Source organism: Lethenteron reissneri, chromosome 55 (genome assembly GCF_015708825.2).
Source record: "Lethenteron reissneri isolate LAM-NWPU_2019-01 chromosome 55, ASM1570882v1, whole genome shotgun sequence".
NCBI classification, from domain to species: domain Eukaryota; kingdom Metazoa; phylum Chordata; class Hyperoartia; order Petromyzontiformes; family Petromyzontidae; genus Lethenteron; species Lethenteron reissneri.
The window spans coordinates 977,249-999,505 of NC_083833.1; the positions used below are offsets into that span (position 1 = coordinate 977,249).

Below are 22,257 nucleotides of genomic sequence, written 5' to 3' on the forward strand. Positions count from 1 at the left end.
GAATACCTTTAAAAGTTGTTAATCTCCTGTAGATGCCACTGGTTCTTAACGTTCTGTAGATGCAGATGCCACTGGTTCTCAACGTTCTGTAGATGCAGATGCCACCGCCGCCATCTATTGCGCGGCGGTTGAACTTACGACGCTCGATCCGAACAGACAACTGGACACACGGACAGATTTGTTCGTATCTCTGAAAGTTCGTGAGTCGAACGTTCATAAGTAGAGGAGTCCCTGTACTTCTCAACATTGATTGATGCTCTCTCCACATGCAACAGAGGAGGGTCGAGATTTTTGGAAGATGGATAGAGGCTTTGCAACTTCATATTTTTTTCTACCCAAGTACATTTCTCCGTATTATCTCAGTGGGGTATCTATAAGCGGATCGCCCTGTACTGTATATAATACAATTCCACTTTCTTTCAAAGATAAATGTTCTTGTTATTTTTATTAATAAAAATTCTGCGTATTGCACTGTAGGCAAGTATATCACAAATACGTCTCTATGTACATCTAAGTGCGATCAGGCGGAGCGGTGGCGCAGCGATTAGCCCACTGCGCTATGAACGCAGCCACCTAAGTTTGATGCCTGGTGACCTTCTGGGAGCGAGCGATTCCTGAACCCGGTCCTGGGTGCACCCTTCACCATCCCACACTGACCAGCGTGGCAAAGTATGGCAACAAGAAATGACCCCCATCACACCAACACAGGATGGTGTGAGGCCTTGGTCCAGCAGTGGATTCATCATCAACAACAACAGCCAATATCTACCCACTGCTCGATGCAAATGACTCCCCGATCAGTCCATCGTATACTTTGCACAATGGACTCAAGGCAAGCTTTCAGTCCGCCCTGTGTAAGTTAAAGGGATGACACAATTGGTTTGAATGTCCCGGTTGTCTTTAGTGAATCGCTGCGTTCAACAGCAGCGAGTCCCGCTGGAACTGCTCACCCACGTGACCCCTCGCGCTGCAGCGAGTCGCTGGGCACCTGCACGACCAGTGCACGTGCGTCACGTGCTGACACTGCTCAGGCAGAGGAGCACAGGCAACGAAGCACACAGCGAGTGTGCGTGTGTGGCACACGATGTGCAGATAATGACGAAGGGCCGTTGCCTGAAACGTCGCCTTTCGCATTGTGTTCCTTTTCAGGACACACGCCACACACTCACGTGCTATTCACGAGCGTCTCGAGTTTGTTTCGTCACGTGCCAACTCTCCTCGAAGGACAACAACGACCCCTTGAATGTTGTTCACCAATGGGTAACAGGTGCAGCCCTGCAATTACTCGCCAATGCCACTTGCTGGCACAACGGCCGACACTCGAGTGATGATCTCTGACTCAGAGCCACCCCCCCCCCCCCCCGAGACTATTTTACCGCCTCTTAGATGCTGCCCAAGACATCTTGCGGAGGGGGTGGGAGTACCCACACCTTAGGGGCCGCACATAAATGACGTCACGCGATTTTGGCCGATTTTTTACCCCCTCCCTCCCCCCCTCGTCACACGGCGTCACAAAAAGTCAGACCCCCCTTAAATATGACGTCACAGAGCTCTGCCCCTCCCTCCAAACCATATTTCCATTTTGAAAATAAAACATGCTTCAAATCGCTTTAAACTATTGTCATTGTAGTGCGTATTTAATGTGGCGCTGCACTCTGGTGTTGTAGGAGAAAACGTCTACTAAAAAGGCGTTGGAAAGCTGAAATTTAGCATAAAATTCACTTTAAAATATTAAACGTCTAACTAAAACTACAGATGTTCAGAATATGATATTGAAATTCTCTTATAATTATAAAATAAATAAAAGTAATTATAACTATAACAAAAATACTTTAAACTTTGTAATAAAACGAAGAAAAATGGAGAGTACAATTATAACAATCACAGATTCATTCCACCGAATGAAAAGCCCTGCTAGAATCATTAGAATCAAATTTTTAATAACAATCATTAAAAAAATTACAAAATGTATGCTTCTCCATTCTGCCATGGAGAAGCAAAATGTTCCTTCATGGAATAAATAAAGGGTGACCTTATTAAATTTAAATAATCAAATAGTTAATAATGAAAATTAATCAAAAGTAGTATTATTATAACAATATTGTTTATATTTATTTAAAGTTGCGCATTTTGATGTGACGTCACATTTCTCAAACCCCCGCTCCCCCCCTCGTCACACATCTTCACAAATGCCTGACCCCCCTTCCCCCCTAGGTGTGTGACGACATTTATGGACGGCCCCTTACCCCATTCACATCGTCACCCGCCGCCAGACTCACGGTGGCGGAGTCCCTATTTGTGGCGCTTGGGTGGACACGGCAGGGAGATTTCAGACATCTGCCCCCTTGGTTTCTACTGACCTGGGATTGCAAGCTCAGCGTGCCGACAACTGCGCCTCGAGCCGAGGGGAAATGTTAAATGGTTCTAATCCTTGAGCAGACGTGTCCCCTGCCATGAGAATGTGGAAATGTAACCACTGCCTCAAGAGCCGTCATTGCAGATGAACGTGGGAGACACCTCGTGGATTGAATGTTACGTGTGACAGCATGTCAGGCGTTGTCAGATCTCAAAAGCTAAGCAGCGGTTGAGCCTGGATAGTGCTTGGATGGGCGACCAATTCGCGTAATGGCCGGGTGCAGTAACAGGTGGCAGTTGCGTGTAGCAGAGGGGCAGTGCAGCAAATCATCCACTCTCTTCAGCCCCAACAAGCTTCACCGACCTGCACTGACCAGCGTGGTGAAGTATGGTCAAATATGCCTCGCGGCCCGCAAGGCGTGGTTGGGGAAGCCTTCATCTGGCAGTCGACTTGACCAGCTGCGCTTGCATGTACACGTGTCTGCGTCAAACACATCGCTTGTATCATAGAGTGAAACCGCGTGTTGTACGGGCAGAAACTGCACATGGTTCCGAACAGCAGTGTAAAGTTCTAAAATTGCGTTTGATTTTCATTTGACTAAGAAGTTGTAAAGTCATATTATTGTTTTTAGTAAAAGTAATAAAGGCTGGGCAGTAGAGTGTTTTAAAAAAAAACATGCATGGCCTGTAGATGGTACAAGAGGCAGTCAGGATGTTTTGACAATGGAACTGCGTTCGCAAAGTGCCGCGGGGACTTTGTTCTCGACGCGGCAGGGGGCCACGCACGCGGATGACGCTTTGCGCTCCACTGTGTGGCCCGACCCTGTTCAACGAGCACGGTGGGTTAAACAATCAGTCGCGCCTGACCACGTCCATCGATACACAGCGTCATGGCACACGTGAAGCGTGTTGAGGCTTGCATGTCACACGACATCAAATTAATAATCTGTGTGAAAAAAAAGAATAGGGATTTACTCTTTCTGGCAATAGAACAGGAGGTGTTAGGATGTTCAAACGCCAAAAAAAAACCTTTTGCAAGAAATCAAGTCTGCATTAACAACGCGTAATCGTGGTGAACATGCAAACAAACATGCGCTGATAAATATATTTGCATTGTCATTTAAACTGATTGGCCTACACCAGAGACAGCCTTCTTTATGGCCGTGTCTCACCACCAGTGTCAGACCAGAGGACGCCAAAAGTCGAACAGCACCAAGGCAATGCCACGCGTGTCAGAGCATCTATAGCTCGGGGTGAGCAGCTAAATCACGCGACCCTTTTTTCCAGTATCAAAGTACGAAAAATAAGAACACGTTTTATCCTTCCTGCCAATAAAGCAGCAGGTGTTCAGATGTTCCAACACCAATCGGATACATTTTGCAAGGAATCAAGTCTGCGTTAAGCACACGTGCGTGTGTGCATACTTCTCCACGCTAAAGCGAAGAGAGACGAATATGTAGTAGTAGTAACACTTAAACACGTTCCAACCGGAGACTGATGATGGCAACTCCGCTGTTGTTTCATTTTCCCGTGCTATTAAAAACGTTTCCCCTACAATGGCAAGGGAGATATATACTGTACACCGTGTGTGTGTGCCATTGACATCGGGCATTTTAAAATCACAGGTAGCTATTGCTTTTGTTGTCTTCGAGGACCTGGTTATTGTCACCGTTCTAAAATGTGTCTGCCGACTCAGCTGCTTGAGAATGTTTCGTCGAAATGGCCTCCATTCTGCATGCCCCTTCCGCCTCGTGTCCTTCCTCGCGATTTGCATATTCTGGACGTGCTGGAGCGTGCGTTCCATTAACCCAGTGGTTCTTCACCTTAGCTGACTGCAGACTTGCACCCTTTCGTACTCTATCGTTAAAAAAGTGTACACTGTTAATAAGCACATAGGTTTAATGAAACAAATTAGTTGTACTTGCGTGCCCATGCTAAATTTGTGTTTTCGATTATTTAGCTTCTAAAAACAAACTGGCCATGTCTCGCACCCCCAGAAAAGGGCATCTCGCACCGCCGGGGGTTGCAGTATGCACGCCAACCACTGCCCCAACCACTCAAGTGACACGACGACTTCAGTGTCCCGTCACGGTACTCCAATGCAGCGTCTAATTTTACCAGCACCCATAACTCAAAAGGTGACAGCACAGAAGCCGTATTTGCACTCACTCCCCGTTAGCGACCGGGGCCTAGCAAACCAGGCAGGCCAACTCCCCAGCTTACACTGCCATTGATTGGTCCACTCGAGGCTCTGCTCGGGAAGCAATGCAATGATGTCACTGTCCTTGTCTAAACCGAGCACTTCGACGTTTTCGTTTGTCGCTAAATGTTTGGGGTTTTATCTAACGTTGTATCCCGTTGTGTTTTGCACGTGTAGTCGCTACGGCATGTGTTGCTAATTACGTTGTGCCTGTCGCAAAGCAAGGGCCGTGTGTTTGTCCCGCGCGGCTCTGCCCCGCCCGCCGGCCACGTGATAGCGTGGTGACGTCACAAGCCTCGCCAGCCTGGACATTTAGGCCCCGGTGGTGGCTTTGGGCACGACCGAGTGGGACAGCTAACCAGGGATGGATGCTCCACACCTCAGTGAGCCTACCATGCCCCTTCCGGATGTTGGGGGGGGGGGGTGTAAACACGGCTATAGAAAGGCCACCCACTCTACCAACGAGCCGAGCGAGCCAAAGTGTGGTGTGGCCGAGGGACCATCGTGGCACCCCGGGCCCTTTTCTGGTGAAGCTCGTTGTGCGTCCTCGGGAGGTCACCACCGCGAGTGACCCAGTCGCTGGTTCTTTACGTGACCCACTTGGTCTAAAATCCTCCTCGACCAGTCCACGAGCGGTTGGGCAGGGGGAGCTGGAGGTAACGGTGACAGCCGTGGTGATGGTGGTGATGGTGGTTGTGTTTGCGGTCCAGCTTGGGGGCTGTAGGAGTGGTGAAGTATAGCGAGTAACGCTTTTCCACTGCACAACCGAGCCACGTCGAGGCGGTGCCGTGCCAAGCCCAGCAACATCGCAACTCACCAGGTTGTTTGTTCCCCCATTGCAGAACCACGGGATATGCCGCTGACGAATTGAGACGAGGTTAAGGGATCGACGGTGAAGCAGCTCATGGCAATGCGGTTGCGGAGAGAATCGATTCAAGGCTAAGCGGAAGGCAAACACGAGGGAGATCGATCACTCAAGTCACAGCCCGGCTGACTCAACTCTCGATGAATATGATCAACCTCCGCCCCTGGCCCTGCTTGGCTCTCAGCCGGACTCGGATGTATCGCGAGGCCAGTGTGTGTCACGGTTTTGGTTCTGGCTCGGCTCAGCATGCAGTCGATGGAAAACCACCGATACCGTGAGGGCCCCCATGCTGGCCCATGCTCAGACGTGCCAGTGGAAAAGGGGTATTAGGCACAACTCTGTGTAGTCGCGGGATTACGCTGAAGAGCCACTGCGTGACCGCGTGATGCGAACATTTGGAGGCCACGTGACAAGGCGGTCCCGTGCAGGATGGGTTAGGACCGCTCGCAGCGGAGCGTTGCTGCTGATGCTGTTCAGACGGAGCCTGCCTGTGAAGCTCCCCCCCACCCCCGCACAGTCAAGCTGCAGGGATGGCTAAGATGACTGTTGAGTTGCTACAAACAAGAGAACCAAAACCAACAGCGGTCAGTTTGGGGAAGGGCATTTCGTTTCATGTCTGTAGGTGAACGTCAACATCGTGAAAGCGATTCATGTGGAGGCGGCGGCGTGTTTGCGACACTGGCCAAAGAGTTTTTTACCGTGATGCGTAATTCTGATTCATCCTTAAAATGTGTTTACTTGCTCTTAGCTTACTTACTCACACAAATATTTCCTATATATTGTAAACACGATAAAGGTATTTATAGTGTCGCATAAACTCTACAATAGAGTGTAAAGTAAGTATGATCAGTTATTTTAGAACAAAATTCAGATAGCTTTTCCAACATGCTATAAGTAGCAAAAAATAAAATAATTTAATAATTTCCAAATGAGATTGAGGGGGGGGGGGGAATGGTCAGTTATAATCAATGTAAAATGATTCATATTTTGAAAAAGGGCATCCAACTGTGTGAAATATTGACAATTTATCATACGGAAATTGTAATTGTGTGCAATGGTCACAAGCGTGAAACGTGCGTGTAAAAATAAATCCAATAAAGTATTGACAGGCAGTCCTTGACTTATGAACGGGTTACCGTTACTGAGACCCGTTTGTTAAGTCCATTTGTTCGTATTTCGGAACTCGACATCAGATTGTACACACAGTCAGACGTGATGAGCGTCACAAAGCATATCGAAAAGCATGCATAGCACAAACACAGAGCACGATGTTTAGTATACAAAAAATGGCGCTGAACGGTTCACTGTCGTAGCGCATCCCGCGAGATGCTGGGACTCATTTCATCTCGCCGGAAGATCGCTCTGCCGAACAAAATAGTTTCGCGGTGGTATGGTTCGTAAGTTATGACCGAACGTTCGCAAGTCGGATGGTTAAAAGAATAACGTCTCATGGCGGTTCGTTCGTTAAGTGCGGTTGTTTGTAAGTGCGGACGTCCGTAATCTCGGGGGACTGTCTGTACTTTAAAAGTGGGCGCTAAATCGCAGCTGCCTGACACAACGACTCAGCAACTTGGCCAACAAGCCAACGAGAGTTCACCTTTCCTGGCAGCAGAGACACCGAGCAGTGGCTTCCTTTTAACCGATGGTTTCACGCCATCTGGGTTCACTTGCTGCTGAGGCTGGCCTTGATTTTGAGGGTGCACTTGGTGCTGATGTTGTGCCTGCTGCTGCTGCTGAGACAGCTGCTGCTGCTGCACCGAGTTCTGCGGCGGGGGCTGCGATTCCCTTGGCCGGGGCTGTGCCACGGCGGGCGGCCGTGCCGCCGGCTCGGCCGCGGCGTGATGCGAGGGCGACCTGGAGGCGAGGTGCTCGCACGAGCGGTGAGGCTGCGTCTCCTCGCGCGAAGCCTGCGGCGGCGCGGCGCACTGCCGCGCCGCGTCGGGGTGCGGGGGGCCCGCGGCCGTGGCCCTGGGGATGTGCGTCTTCTTGTGGTAGGTGGCTTGCGTCGAGTGCTCCTGCTGGTGGTGAGGCTCGGCGTGCTGGTAGTCGGCAAAGTGTCTGTCCTTGGGCAGGTGCGCCACCGCGTGCGCGTAGAGGGGCTGCCTCGAGTGGTCCGGGGAAGGGGTGGGCAGGGGCGGTCTTCCGCTGGGCGGCAAGCAGGGCGAGTGAGGTCTGCTGCTGTCCACGTGTTGGTATCCAATATTTAGTTTGTTCAAACACGGATGGTATCCGTTATGGGAATGTGAAAAAGGCAATACCCGCTCAGGCTGCTGGGAAACTACGGCCAGGCCGGGTTGCATCACCCTGCCGGGCTGCATCATTTGCGGATGAGCGGAGTGCGCTTTGCTCACGGTCCCTACTTGCTGATGACCGTCGGAGGGCGGCGGAGTGACGGATGGGGCGCCTGCGTGAAGCGAGCACTCGCCAGCGGCGTTCGCAGGCTTCCTGGGGCACGCGGGGTGTGCCTTGGGTGCGCTCTGTCGCCCCCTGTGGTTTTCGTTGACGAACGGAGCCTTCGGCGACATTGCCTTGCCAAGTTGTGCAGCTTCGGCGTGCAGCGGCTGCGGGTTGTCCCGCATCCTGACCCACACGTCCGTCTCCGTGGCGGAGCAGGGTCCCCTGCAGCGCTCGTCCCCGTGAGGGCACGCGTCGACGGCGCCCACCTGAGCGGCCTTGCTGGGCCCCGCGCCTTCCCCCCCCTGAGAGCATCTCGACGGAGCGCTCTGCCTCCCCGTCTCCTTCGCCTCTGCCTCGCCGCCCGTCTTGGAGCGCGCTTTTTTCTCGGGCCGACGGAGCTCCTCGTCAGCCCCGAATGGCTTGGGCTCGGGCGCGCCGCACGCGGGCCACTGCTCCGCCTGCGCCCTGCGGTGTTGCGAGTGCCGAGCGGGCAGCGGCTCCGGTTGCGTCTCGCCCGCGTGCTGCTGACCGCTGGTCACCTGATGGTCGGTCCTGTCCGTGCATTTGTTCGGCAGATTCGCAACGTGCGATCTCTGTGCGTTCGTAGTGTGCTCGCCCGCTTGCAGGGCTGTGCTGTGCTCGGCCTGTCCGGCCGGGTGGCCCTTGGGTTGGTGTTGGTTTGTTTTGTCTGCACTCACGGCCTGACACTGCTGCCCCGTCCGTTCGCACTGTGACCGCGGCGAGATTGTGCCCTTCTTGTGTTGATCGCCGTGCTCCTCCTTGCACTTCCTGTCCGCCTTGTGCTCCTGCGACGAGTGGCCGCCCTTCGTCGGGTTCTTCGCCTGCTCCCCACAGTGCGGGCTGCCCGTTTTGTGAGAGTCCTTCCTGTCCGCCACGTCCCACTCATGGGTGTCCGGAGAGGAGTTTGGTCTGTGCTGCCCTTTGCTCTCTGGCTGCTTGCCCTCCGGTGGCAGGGATGAGCGCTTGCGTCGCTCACCGCTGTCCGACTGCACCTGGAGCCGGTGCCAGCGGGCTGTGTCGTCCAGGTTTGAAGCTTTGCATAGTGCAATGTTCACCTGCAGCAGAGAAAGGTGGGGCCACATGGTTAATGCGCACGTTTCATAGAACCGCGTAGGTTTTTTACTGTGGTGGTACAGCCGTGCAGCGCTGCGATGTTGTTTTCGGGTCGAATTGTACCGCGCATTATTCAGCATCAGAATCAGCATCATTTCCGACGTTACACTCCACGTACTGGCAGCTTTGCCAGATAAAGGCACCCGTTCCATACTCTTCCACGAGGCTTACAGAGCCATACGAAGACATCCTTAAGAATCCTTGGTCTTCAACGTTATTCTCCAAGACTTGGAATGTTATAACTTAAGCGCCGCATAGCTGCAGGAAATAGCCTAATGATGATTAGTGCTGAATAAACGAGCCATATTCTATGGATGTGACATCTTTAGCTACCAAAGACGAGGTTATTTTCCCATAGGCCAGTGGTTTCTACAAACAAGGGGAGATGTGATACACACTCCGGTATGGTGGGTGTCTAAAGGATGGGCAGTTTCACGCACGTGTCGGGATTCTCATTATTTATAATACTGCACACGGTGTGTGACTAGGGTTTTTTTTTTAACAAGGGACAAAAACTTTTTTATTTTTAGATCGGGATGCGATCAGAGCATTGCGACGTAACAGCCACTGATGTGCACTAACCGGGGACCGATAGGACACGGGACAGTTTTTGCCGTAGGGGCCACGTGACCCCAGTGAACATGACGCATATGAATGGGAATTAATTTCACACGCAGTAGGCCTTTGGTGACCAATATTATCCATGACAGGTTAGATTGCGTAAATTTAAATGTGTCGAAATGTCGTACTCGAATTGTAAATGTTGTGGGTTTACTCTCCAACACACCGGTGCACTGAACTAGTAACAAATTGGCATATTTTTTTACATGACAAACCTTTCTAATTTGCCATATCAGGTGGCGGCGGGTTTAACAACATTTATATTTACGCGATCTAATCCAAAAAAATCTGTATTATCGACATTAATTGTTCACACTCCATTTTGGTGCATGTGTAGAATTGTACGCATGGGTTTTCTCTGTTCAATCCAAGTTCCAGCCCCACGTGTCAGACCCTGCCAAATGGGAATATCCAAAACATCCCAATTGCGGGACCCTTCTAAAAGACTTGGGAATGTTTTTGTTTTATTCCATTCGCGCAACGAATGTTGGCGCCACGAATGACATTGGCACGAGGCGACATCTCGACCTTGGAATTCATGCAACACGAGTACCAGTCGTAGCCGGAACAGAAAGCCCTCGCACCGATGTCCACTCTTCCAGGGTGCAGAGAGGGCATTGCTCACCTCAAGCAGCAACGAACTTGAATGCTGGCAGCTTTTCTCGGCCAGAAGAGAAAAATAATGTTTACTTTTAACTCTCACCTCTCCCAGGAAATGGTTGGTTGCAAATCGATCGTAATCCCACACGGCAACTTCCAGAGTCCTCTTTTCCAGCTGGGGACAGAATGGCCGTGTTAGATGGCTCCGTCATGGCAAACCTCTTTCCCCGACCACTCAGAAACACACTGACACAGCACGACAGCCATTATAAGCCTCGCAACTCATTACCGCAGCGCAGAGGGTTCCACGTGATGAAACGTTAATAATGCATCGCGTCAGTCCACTTAGTGCGCGCGACTCAGCGGCGCATGGTGCCCTTTCATTTAGCTGCATATGGCTCTGCAATGCGCGGCTTGAAGGTTGCTGCAGAGTGCCTTAACAGCACGATGCTTGTAAGGCCTAGTATAGGCCTAGACAGCCTAGATCCAAGTACCCAATACTTACCCGAGGAAAAGTGCTTCTCTTGTTGCATAGGAATACATTTTATCGGCTCAGCCTGATCACCAATGACGAAAGGTACAATTTTGACTTAAAGCTTTCGTGACCGCAGGAATTAATATTCTTTGGGTCTTTTAGAAAAGTCACGTAGATAGGTTCAAATTAATGAAAATAAAATCAACAAAAAAACTACGACGTTTAGATCACAACACAAGCGATCATCAGAAGAATATGGGTACAATTTTGTCAAGGTAATTTAATTAAAGGGAAAATTCACAGCCGAGGAGCAGGGGAAATAACCCAGTAGTTCATAGAGAGGTCACGGAATCAGATGACGGATGGTGCCCCACCTAGACATTTGCATTTTTCAATTAAAAAATATATATTTACAATCACTATTTAGCCCGGTTGGCTACGTACAGTGCAAAATAAGTTCAACATACACACAATTTAGTGTTTGGGCACAGCTGATGGTGTCTGCACCCACCTCTTCACGGGACAAGCCGTGGTATACAACGCTTTGGTTCCACTCGGGGTTCAGCGACTTGTGCACGAACTTGGTTTTCCTTTTCACTTCTGACCTGCAGGCGATACGGTAACCAGCGCACGGGTGAAGAGGGCACGCTGCCCTGCCGTAATGGTCAGCAGAGGTCACCACTTCCATCTGAGTGGGGCAAGTTATTCTTAAATCTCCCCGCCCCTGTCTACCCAGCAGCACAACTGGGTACACGCCAGCCTAAGTCGATCGGCAGGTCGCCTGTGGCGGGGTAAAGTGTGGGTAGTCCCGCTCCCAACGTGTCCTGTTGGTCTTGGAATAGTGGGCCAAATTCCTACTTGAGAGGATTCTCTAGGAGTGGTGTTGGCAAGGCATTGCAGAGCTGCACCTTGTTACCCTTACAGGTAAAGAGGTAACGCAGGGTTTAAAACGAATTAATTTGCGAAAGATGGGGTTTCCACTGGTTCGAAACCAGACGGCCACATTTGATTACACTGGGTTCTTAAGTGCGAGTGATCCGTAAGAGGTTAGTTTGGGTTGGATCGCGTAAATATAAATGTGTCGTTAAATCCGCCGCCACCCGACATGGCAAATTAACGAGGTTTGTCACGTAAACAGAACATGCCAATTCGTTACTAGTTGAGCACACCGGTGTGTTGGAGAGTAAACCCACAACATTTACAATACAAGTGGAATGACGTTTAACCAGTAATTACAATGAGCATCATCAGGCGACAGCCACAGTTGTGGAGCTATCCTGCTTCGGTCTTAAATAGAGCGACAAAGGTGATGTCGTCACTTGTGAGCCAATCAGGTGCGAAGGACAGAGGAGGGGGTGGGGGGGTTAATGTATGCACATAAATAACAATGGATATCCATTACCGGTTGGGTTATTCATAGGGTAAAAGTGAGTTGATGGTCTCAGCCCGGTCAACCGATGAAAGCTCAACAAAGTGGCTTATCGTGTGGAAAGTGCAAGCAACCAAATACTCTAAACGCACATTTCTAAATGTAGAGGGAAAAACTGGAGGACCTGGAGAAAAAAATCCACACGACCACTGGGAGAGAAACACACAAACTCCAAATACACAGCAGCAGGCGTTGTCAGGGTCGGGATGGAACCCACGACCTCCTGTATACCAGGCGAGGTGGTTAACATTTCGTGGCATCAGCCGACGAGAAGACCTACCCCTTCCCGGGCAGCAGGTAGACCTTGACGAAGGGGTCCAGGCTCCCACTGCCGTTGCGAGCGGTCAGCCCACGCGCGCATAGCACCCCCACCACGAGGTCGCCCGCCTCCGCCTCGTACCGCAGCTGCAGCTGAAGGTCGCATCGGGAGAGGCGTCAGGATTTACAGTTACGAGATGCCCAGAGTGCCTCCGCAAATAAGTATTGTTGTTATTGTTACTACCGCTGCTGCACGATTACACTTTGGGATTTGTATACAGGGTGCTTAAAAACAATACTAAAACTTATATGGGACTATCGTTTTTAATGGAATAAAAAAAGATAGCGCACGGTAACATGACATCAAATGTATGTTAATAGCTTCAAAAAGTCAAAGAGTCTCCACTTGTTCGCCATCGTTGTCAACGCGTGCCTAGACTCTTCTCCAGGTGGTCTCCAGAGCCCGGAGGCACATTTCTCGTGGTATTGTTGCAAATTCTCAGAAGTGTTCACATCTATTGAAGCACCCTGTATGAAGGGGTTATGTTTTACACATGGGAGGAAACTGGAGCACACCAAGATAAAACCCACGAGCATGAGTGGGGAAACGCACTGTCCCGCACAGACGGAACAGGCAGAGTCCACATTGTTTTGCTCTAACCGCCTTCTCCTGGCGAGCCCGGTTGTGCACCTCCTCAATACCCAGTCAAGGGGAAGGGAGTGTCGCAACATCTGTGCGGCGACCCACCAACCCCTCTCGCTCCCTCCGCTAGCGCCACCACCACCCGGCTGAAATCTCAATCTCGACCACTCCGATGTATTCTATCCAAAGGGAACCCCCTGCTGGCAGCTGTCCCTGTGCAGCTCAAGGTTAAATGCAGCACCGGCCTGCGAGTGAAATTCGAGTGGGCTGACGTCGCTATGTGGATTTGTTCCAAATTTAGTAATTTGCAAATATTTGATCAAGTTCGGTAAGTTCTGCCAAATATCATCACGGGATTTTTTCTATTTTGAATCCCGAGGCAGACAGCGCTTGGTATTATTGATGGTTGACACACCCGCAGCATCAACCAAGGCGACCGCTAGCCCCAAAGCTGTGAACATCCGGAACTCGTGGTGAACGATACTCACCTGTATTTCTCCAAGTTCTGGCTTTGGCTGTCCTTCATGTGCCTTAAAAAAATAAGCAGAAAATACCACGAATATAAATGATGAATTGACATATATATATAAATAAGTATACATGTATCGCAGGGCTACTTACGCAGGTAAATAGAACGGCCACTCAAATTTAATTTTATGTATATATAAGTCAATTACATTGTGACTAAAAATTCACAGCCCTTTGTCAATGAACCTCTGCACGAAGACCAGACCAAGCCATGTCCATCATGGGGGTTGTTTGCCCATACTTGACCACAGTGGTCAGTGTGAGTTCAAGGAGGGGTGGGGGGGAACCAGGATTGGTTTACATTCCACTCGCCACAGATGTCAGCCAAGGTCCGGAATCACGCTCAGATAACCGAGTTCATCGCAACACGCGAAGCACCGCTCCACTCTAGCTGCTTACCGCTGCTTAGTAGAAATGTAAAGTAAACTTTTTTTTTCATTAACAAAACAAACACGCACAAATGTTGACAGTGTCCATGCGCTCGCAGGAAACGTGTTATTCAATGCTCAGGACATGTAGTGCGATTCGCTGCTTGCTGAAACTTAAAGGTTGCCATTTACCCCCCAGTGGGTGATATTTTCTGTCTGCTATGTTGGCAGACGCTAATGAAGCGTCCGTGTCGCACGGCTCCTTCCGCCGCTCTGAGAGTTTCCTCCGTAGGCTCTCATGACCAAAGACTACGATTCATCATCCGCTGTTTTTGGTTTGGGTTCGATCGCGGCCTGAGCTTTTTGCAAACACCCGACGATGCTGGTTGCAATCTCCGGTGAAATAGTTGCGCGAAAAAAATGTCAAATTTTCGCTTGCTTTTCAACTTAGCCGGTTTGCTGAGAAACGGAATTCGTTGGCGCATTTTCCGCACGAGACAACTTGCCTTCTGTGGCCACGTTGGGTGGTGGAGGATGCATAGCGCTGATCTAACCCATGAAGGTTATTATGAATTATCTCTTAAACAAACTGACCCACATCAATAGCTGTTATAAAAAAGAAAACTTTTGATAATCGTCCATTCTTATTTAGCTGGGGAAAATAGACTTCTTGGAAGCAGAAACCATGTGAGGCTTACTGCTCCGGCAGAATGAATCATACGATAACGGTTTAAACAAAGCAGGATTCGTGTTTTGTGAATATGACGTTAGAAACGCGTTGCTGAACCATCGACTGGAAGCTTCAATGCAGCCATGGATCGCACATTTACCTTCATGTATTTTTTTCTCTCTCTCAAAATGGTCTCACCACGACCATGTTTGCGCCACTGTGGCGACAAAACGTGCGGCGCTGACTGCGGCGATGAAAATGCGACGGCTGCAGCCCTGCAGAGCGCGCCACCGCTTCTGGTTTTAGCGATGGCAGGCGCCAAGATGGTGCCGATGGAAACTGCCATTTAGAAAAAAGGAATACGCTGCAGCTCTACACTGTTGTGTTCACGCCACTGCTGGCAGGAAGGTCCTCCACTGTCGGAGAGCTCTAGCGAGCCTCTCTATAGAAAGTATTTGGCCTACTCTTCCATTCTGGCCAGACGTCTTGGATGAGTTGGGAATACCCACACTTTACCCCGCCACACGCGACCTGCGAACGTGGCGGGGGGCGTGGAATATCAGAAACATTCCCATTGTTTCAACTGCCGTGTCGGGAGATGGAACCGGTGACCTCCGGGTGGCAAGTCCCGTGGGTTAACTTTCACACCACGGCAAGCAGCGTCCGTGGCAAGAATGGGTCGCGAGACGAGTGGGAGGGGAAAGGAAGAAAAAAAGCTGCCAAAAAATAACAACCATCCTTTCTTTCATGCCAGTGAAACAAGCACTATAATTTCATATGTTCACGCTACCAAGGTAACCGCTCGTTTTCCATTAAGCACCAGACACATTTGGTGTAAAGTGACAGTGTCAGCACGCAGCAGTTGGAGGATGAAATATATTGAAGGCAATCACCGGTACAACGCTTATTTTTACTACTATTTTGTATTTTAACCAGGTAAGACCGCACTGAGCTCTGTAGCTCTTTGTCAGAAGCGACCTGGCCATCACAAGTGATAGCTCGACGGAGTTGCTCGTCATCGCGTGGACATCTACAGCAGCCACACACTCTAAGCGCGTGATGTTGATTCTCTGTGTGGAGGGAAAAAACTAGAGGGCCGGGAGAAAAATCCACGTAACCACGAGGAGAACATGCAAACTCCAAATATACAGGTGTCGTCAGGGTCGGGATTGAGCCAACAGACTTCCTGTATACCAGGCGAGGTAGTAAACATCTCGCCACCGTGGCACCCCTGTGTGTGTTCCTGGTATATCATGCGTGTGTTCCTGGTATAGCATGTTGCGTGTTCCTGGAATAGCATTCGCGGCACAACTGAGGACATGATCCCCGTTAACGACGCATTGCGCAGGGCTAATTGCTCCGTCCGTCACTCACTCGGGCCACCGATTTTGTCACGGTGGTCACGCAAACCGCGAATACGAACGCAATGCAAATCGGTAAATGAACGAATCTTACTCCGCAATCATGAGCCGTGTTCGGATGATGAATTTATGAATTGAGAGAACATTGCATTCTCATTATTCCCTCGTTATTCACGAACTTGGCTGTCCGCGACTTTGGCTATCCACGAATCGCGTCTGGAACTCTCTACACGACTGCATCACGAAAGAGATGAGATCACATTTATGAGAGAGAATGCTTATTTACGTTTTTATTTAATGTGATTCATTAAAACGGTTTTCGTAGGCCAATATAATTATCCGCAAAAATATGCGAATCGCGAGGGCACACTGCACCCGCTCCACATGACAACAAGAAAACGTACCTGGATTTCTCCAACGATCACTGCAGGTGGCATTGTTTCATGAGGTTGCTGTAAACAAAAAACAGACAAAAAAAGCACACAAAACAAAAATGCACAATGGTTAAATAACTTCCGAGAAAAGAAAACGGACGACACACACTGAAGGAAAAAAACATCGCACTCTTTCACCAAAGCGAGCAGCGACAATCCACCTGGCCGAGCTCGTGCTATCATCTACAAACGTCCAGATGATGGGGCCCACTTCATTGAGCTATCATTTGTGGTGGCCAGGTCGCTTCTGAAAAATAAACTAAAACCTCAGGGGGCTTTGCCAGGTAGGATGGAGATGGTTTAATTTTATTTGTGTGTAGTTTGGGTGATTTGTTTACCCTTGTACTTTGCACGACTATGGTGTTTTGCACTGTTTGTTGTTGTAATGTTCTTACCCCGTGCCCCTACTGGACATCGATGAAAAAGAGCTTCATAGCTCATCGGATTGCTCCGGTATAAATAAATATTCTGATTCTGAAGTGAATGCATTTAGTCACAACTGCTAATTGGACAATTGCGGTAATGTAAAATATCGTCATCATCAGCAGCAGCCATGGTCAGTCCACTGCTGGATGAAGGCCTCCCCCCCAAGCCGCAGCCACGTCACACACGATGCCGTGATGTAACAATCCACACGCACCTGCTGCACATGAACTGATTTCACCGCTTCCGTCTCCTCGGCGGAAGGTCCCTCTTGGACGCGTTTAGTCCATTGGCTGCCTCCCCCCCTTAATTATTCTTGACCATCGGAAATGTAATAATTTACCGAGGATTAAACATGCCGGTTCTGTTGCGAGTTAACAACGGCGCGACCTGCGATTGTCGTGTAAAACTGTTAAAGCTTGGGGAAAATAAGCCAGATGCAGCCATACATCATCAACACACTACAGCCCAGGGGTTCACAAGCTTAATTAACCTCGCAGGCTTGCATGAAGTCTGCAGTGCCGTATGTTCCGCACCCCCCAAGTTACACTCCGTCGGAGCCTTGCCAAACAACAAATGTGATTATTTGTGCCGCCACAAATTACAATAAAAATCCAATTATAGGAGAAGAAAACAAAACGAATGTATTTTTTGTTGCCAAAAGTACATCATGCTCGGAGTCACAAGTGAAAATGTAATCTACAACTGACAGACCTGAAGTGTGTGGATGTTGCTGAGAATATTTGATGATGAATAGACGATAAACAGATGCTGCAGCTGCTGCTGTTGCTGACGATGATGATGTTGCTATTACCATTGCTCATGAAGACCATGATGAAGATGATGATGCAGAAGAGGGAGTATTCCTGGGAAAGCCACACTGACTCCTAACAGAATCACAGTGAAGAATGCGTGGCATGTGGCCAGTAACTATTATCCATTGCTTTCTGTGACATCCTCAAATCATTTTTGTCTTATCTTTTATCATTTCTCAATCTGTTAACAATATTTGTATATCTTTCCTCTTCCTTAAGTCGTTTGTCGTTTAAGATATATATTTTTTTACTTCTCTGTGGGTTTTTTTGTTACCTTTTTCGTACTTATATGTTATATTAATTAATACGCTTGCTCCTCTGGACATTTTGAATGTCTTTGCTGCTCGTTAGACCAAAATCAGTTACCAGCTGATACAGATATTTTCTATTCAGCTATCTTGTTGGCTGGAATTCGTGTTTCCCTCTCTGGCTACGCTGCAGTTCACAACTTGCATCGCAGCAGTCTGCGATCACTTCCCTGTGGTGAAGTTGCTGAGCAACACAGATGTTGAGGGACAATGTGGGCTAGGCGACCTAATACATCTGAGTTCTATTTTCACCGTCTGGATTTCCTCCATGTCCATTTCTGAGACGCTTTCTGTTTGAGCGATGTGTCCATTATTTCCATGGCTTTTGCTGGCTGCAAACTCAAATAGGCGCTCCACTGCTTTCATTCCTTGCCTCAGTGTCAAACTTAACAATCAATTTTCTCACCTCTGTACATTCGACCTTCTCTTTTGCATTAAAGTAACCTATTACGATGGCGTAAATGTGTTTCGCCCTCAGTTAAAAGTTGGGCAATTTATTCATATAGAGGGTCTTGTTGATCTTGATGGCCCATTGTTGGGAGTGTACATCTGAGTTGTCTTTAACTTGCGTTTCACCGCACCAGTCGGTGTTGTGAGTTGATGAAGATTCCATCCGGCTGACATGAGATGCATCACTTCCACACCGATGACCCCATGACCTCTCTCAACCACTCAGGGGTGTTAGCCAAAGAACACAAACGTCTGTGTAGCCGTTCACGAACTGAAAGTCAACCGAAGCAGCGTTGTGTGTTACATCACTGAATTACATGAGTTCTACTTAATTACACTATTACCATGATACTAATGCAACGGTACTGTATTATTTGAATATTTTGATTGTCGCAATAATGCACTTTTCGAACTGCTGCGACTTATTAAAACAATTGGTTGAACCTACTGAATTGTATACGATATTACACTCAGCGAAATTGATTGTAACCGACTTACTGATTGTAACAGATTATTACGGAGTGTGACTGATTGTGATTGTAATTGTCGAATGCGATAGATGAAAGTTATTTTTCTTAAATATTACATAAACTGTTCCTCGGTCTGCTTATTATTCATTTGATAAGTAATTATACTATTTTATAGTTAATACAGTACTCTCGTTACTTTTTAAATTAGTATTATTTTTACATTTCGGTAGTACATTTGCTATAGATATCATAATTGAACTGTAGTACTGTCTTGAGAAAAACTACAATAATACAATAAAGAGACTCCCCTACTTACGAACAAGTTAGGTTCCAAAGGTCTGTTTGTACGTCGATTTGTTTGTAAGTCCAACTTTACTCCCGTCGATTCCAAACATGTTGTATGGCACTAAACATGGGGAATGGCTTTAAAAGTTGTTAATCTCCTGTCGATGTAGATGCCACCGGTTCTTCATGTTCTGCAGATGTAGATGCCACCCCTGCCATTTATTGTGCGGCAGTTGAACTTTAGACTCTCGGTCCGAACGGGCAACTGGACATATGGTCAGGTTTGTTCTTATCTCTAAAATTTCGTAAATCGAATGTTCTTAAGTAGAAGAGTCCCTGTAAACTATAATAATAAACAAAACCCCACTGAATGTTATTGAATATGGGACCGAATGAAATGTGGTAATACGTGCTCACACAAGCACCCAGTATAATTATTTTCCATAATCCATGTTTGATTATAATGTTTGATGTCAAGTTAAACTGAATTTATGAATTAAACTATTTTTTATATTTTACCAGGTAAGGCCCACTGAGCTATATAGCTCTTTTTCATAAGCGACCTGGCCACAAATTATAGCCCAATGAAGAAGCGTATCACGTCTAAATGAACAGCAGCCAAATACTCTAAACGCATTTATACAAAAGGGGAGGGAAAAACCGGAGAACCTGGAGAAAAATCCACACGACCACGGGGAGAACATGCAAATTTCAAATATACAGGGTTCAGGGTTGGGATCAAACCCACGGCATCGTATATACCAGGCGAGGTAGTTAACATCTCACCACCGTGACGCTCCTGGTATAGCCATGACGTCATCAAGACACAAGTAGGCGCCATGACGTCATCAGGTCAGCTATTCAGGTGATCCAGTTAAATAGTTAGTTGGTTGATTGGTTGCGGTTGGAAAATTAGATAGTGTAATAAGGTGGATATATAGTGGTTAGAGAAACTATGCTATCCTTAATTGTATTAAGATGTATTGTGTTAGTTATTAAGCAGATTTTTATGTAAATGTTGCACTATTTTATTGTATCTGGGCCAATGGCGTGAACGAACATGTACAAACGACGCAGACAAAAACAGAGAAACAATACAAACGAGATGGTAAAAAAACAAGAACAAAATAAGCCTCTTGAACCGAATCGTAACCCTCTGTATCATAACAAGTAATTTAATCTAATGGTGCAAAGAGATTTCCCAGTGGCAACATGTAGTCGGTTCAAGCAGCACCCCACTAAACAAAAGCGTTATATTTACACGAGGCAGTAAAGTGTAACGTGCACGAGTGGAAATGTAAAAAAAAAAACATTAAATATGCACGCGTGGAAACTGTATACAAAACACAACCCATGACCCACTTTAAAATACGCAAAGTAATTTAAACGCCAACAAAAAACTAAATTCACACCATCGCCTGGGACTATAATCCCCTGGGAGAGTAATCGCTGTCCAATATGCAGTAAAAAAATCTACTTCTATAGCAATAATTTGGATATTGTCAAAAAATGGCAATCATGCTTAAAAACCACATTCGCATGACTTCTAAGTTTGAGATCCCCACCAATATTAATAAAAAAACTCAGCGAGAGCTGTGAAAATAACAAACCTATGTGGGGAAAAACGCAGAGACAGACGAATGGTACCGACTACTGTGTTATAGTGGCGATAGTCCATTTGACCTGAGTTGAAAAAAAATAAAAAAGAGCCAATGTCTCCCATCACGCACGATGGAGTAAACCACGGGAGGGGATGTGTTTCGGCTGTTTGGTCAAGAATGTGAATCTGACAACTCGTGCTGAAATTTGCAAAACACCGCCAATAATGTGGGAGCACAGTGAGCTCGGGTTTAGCGCACTACGCCAACCCAAAACAACTCTATTATGGATAATATTGGTCGCAAAAGATGACATGTTAAACTGAGTGAGCTAGGGGTTAACGCACTACGCCACGGACACGGGGAGATGTATGGGGCTTGGTCTTTGACTTGGCCTCTTTTTGCCGACTCACAGTCGCTCTGCGAAGATGCACGAGCAGCTCAACAGCCGTGGCTCGGCTCGGCTCAGGCTCGGCTCGGCTCGGCTCAGGCTCGGCTCAGGCTCGGCTCATGAAAATGCCGAGCACGACTGCGGCCACGTTCTCAAGCCGTGCTCGGGTTAAAGCACGGCTTTAACCTCGTAGGACTAGAGTTGTCACCTCAGAGGTACACAACAGCGAAACAAATCATAAGAGGAAGAAGAATATCTCACAATAGCAGAAGAGGGGAGAACTACAAGGTACATGTAAAGTGCATTGTCCCAAGTGGTGCCAGTGCCACGCAACTGACAAAAACGTGGACTTTTAATGGCACAGAAAGCCTTACAGATTTTTCCAGGAGAGCAGCCACCTCAAGAAGAGGATGATTCCTGGAAAAAACCATGACCGCTAGCAACCTCACGCTAAAAATATAGTTTATAACCCTTGTTTGTAAGCTCAAAGTCGCATTACAAAAGCTCCGAGTAACAGAATAAGCAAAGCTTGTGCTTAAACTAATTTAGAAAAGTCTCACGACGGCACTACATCTTTTGAGCAAGAGACCACAACCACAGCTGCGCCAACCCCCCAATGGCGTTGCGTCTGAATGAGCGTGGAGAACATGACCAACGGTCACATTATGTGATTCAGCCAATAGCATTCTAGCTCTGCACTCGCAATGCTGTCATTTAGCCAGGTCAAAGTAATGCAGTTGCAGCTGCAATTTCAACGTCATCCCCAATGTTGACCCAATGTTACATGTTTACCGGGAAGGTACTCCAATAATTTACCGGTCATATGAGTACTATATGACACCTCGCAGTGAAACCTAATGGATAAATTCCATATGGGATGTTTTAACACGTAGGATTTCGCGACCAATGTCATCCATAATACAGTTTTTTTGGGTTAGATCGCGTAAATATAAATGTGTCGTTAAACCCGCCACCACCCGACACAGCCAATTAATAAGGTTTGTCACGTAAACAGAACGTGCGAATTCGTTGCTCGTACAGCATAACGTTGTGTTGGAGAGCCAAGCCACAACATTTACAATCGGAGTACGACGTTTCTCCAGTAATTACAACTAGCTTCATCAGGCGACAGCCAGATTTGTGGAGAAGTCATGTTTATGATAATTGGTTCTTTACCCT

General features: G+C 47.8%; 1 protein-coding gene across 1 annotated transcript in view; it reads right to left on the minus strand.

Annotated features, from left to right (window-relative positions):
* Window positions 1–1,530: 1,530 nt before the first annotated feature.
* LOC133356751 (protein piccolo-like) overlaps window positions 1,531–22,257 on the minus strand; it is a 99,831-nt gene continuing 79,104 nt past the window's right edge. The window contains exons 9-14 of the mRNA XM_061574408.1: window positions 16,309–16,356; window positions 13,466–13,507; window positions 12,357–12,487; window positions 11,159–11,252; window positions 10,276–10,347; window positions 1,531–8,893 (exon numbers count right to left, since the gene is read on the minus strand). Coding sequence (XP_061430392.1) covers window positions 6,983–8,893; window positions 10,276–10,347; window positions 11,159–11,252; window positions 12,357–12,487; window positions 13,466–13,507; window positions 16,309–16,356 — 2,298 coding nt within the window. The 3' untranslated portion in view covers window positions 1,531–6,982. The remainder of the gene's footprint in view (window positions 8,894–10,275; window positions 10,348–11,158; window positions 11,253–12,356; window positions 12,488–13,465; window positions 13,508–16,308; window positions 16,357–22,257) is intronic.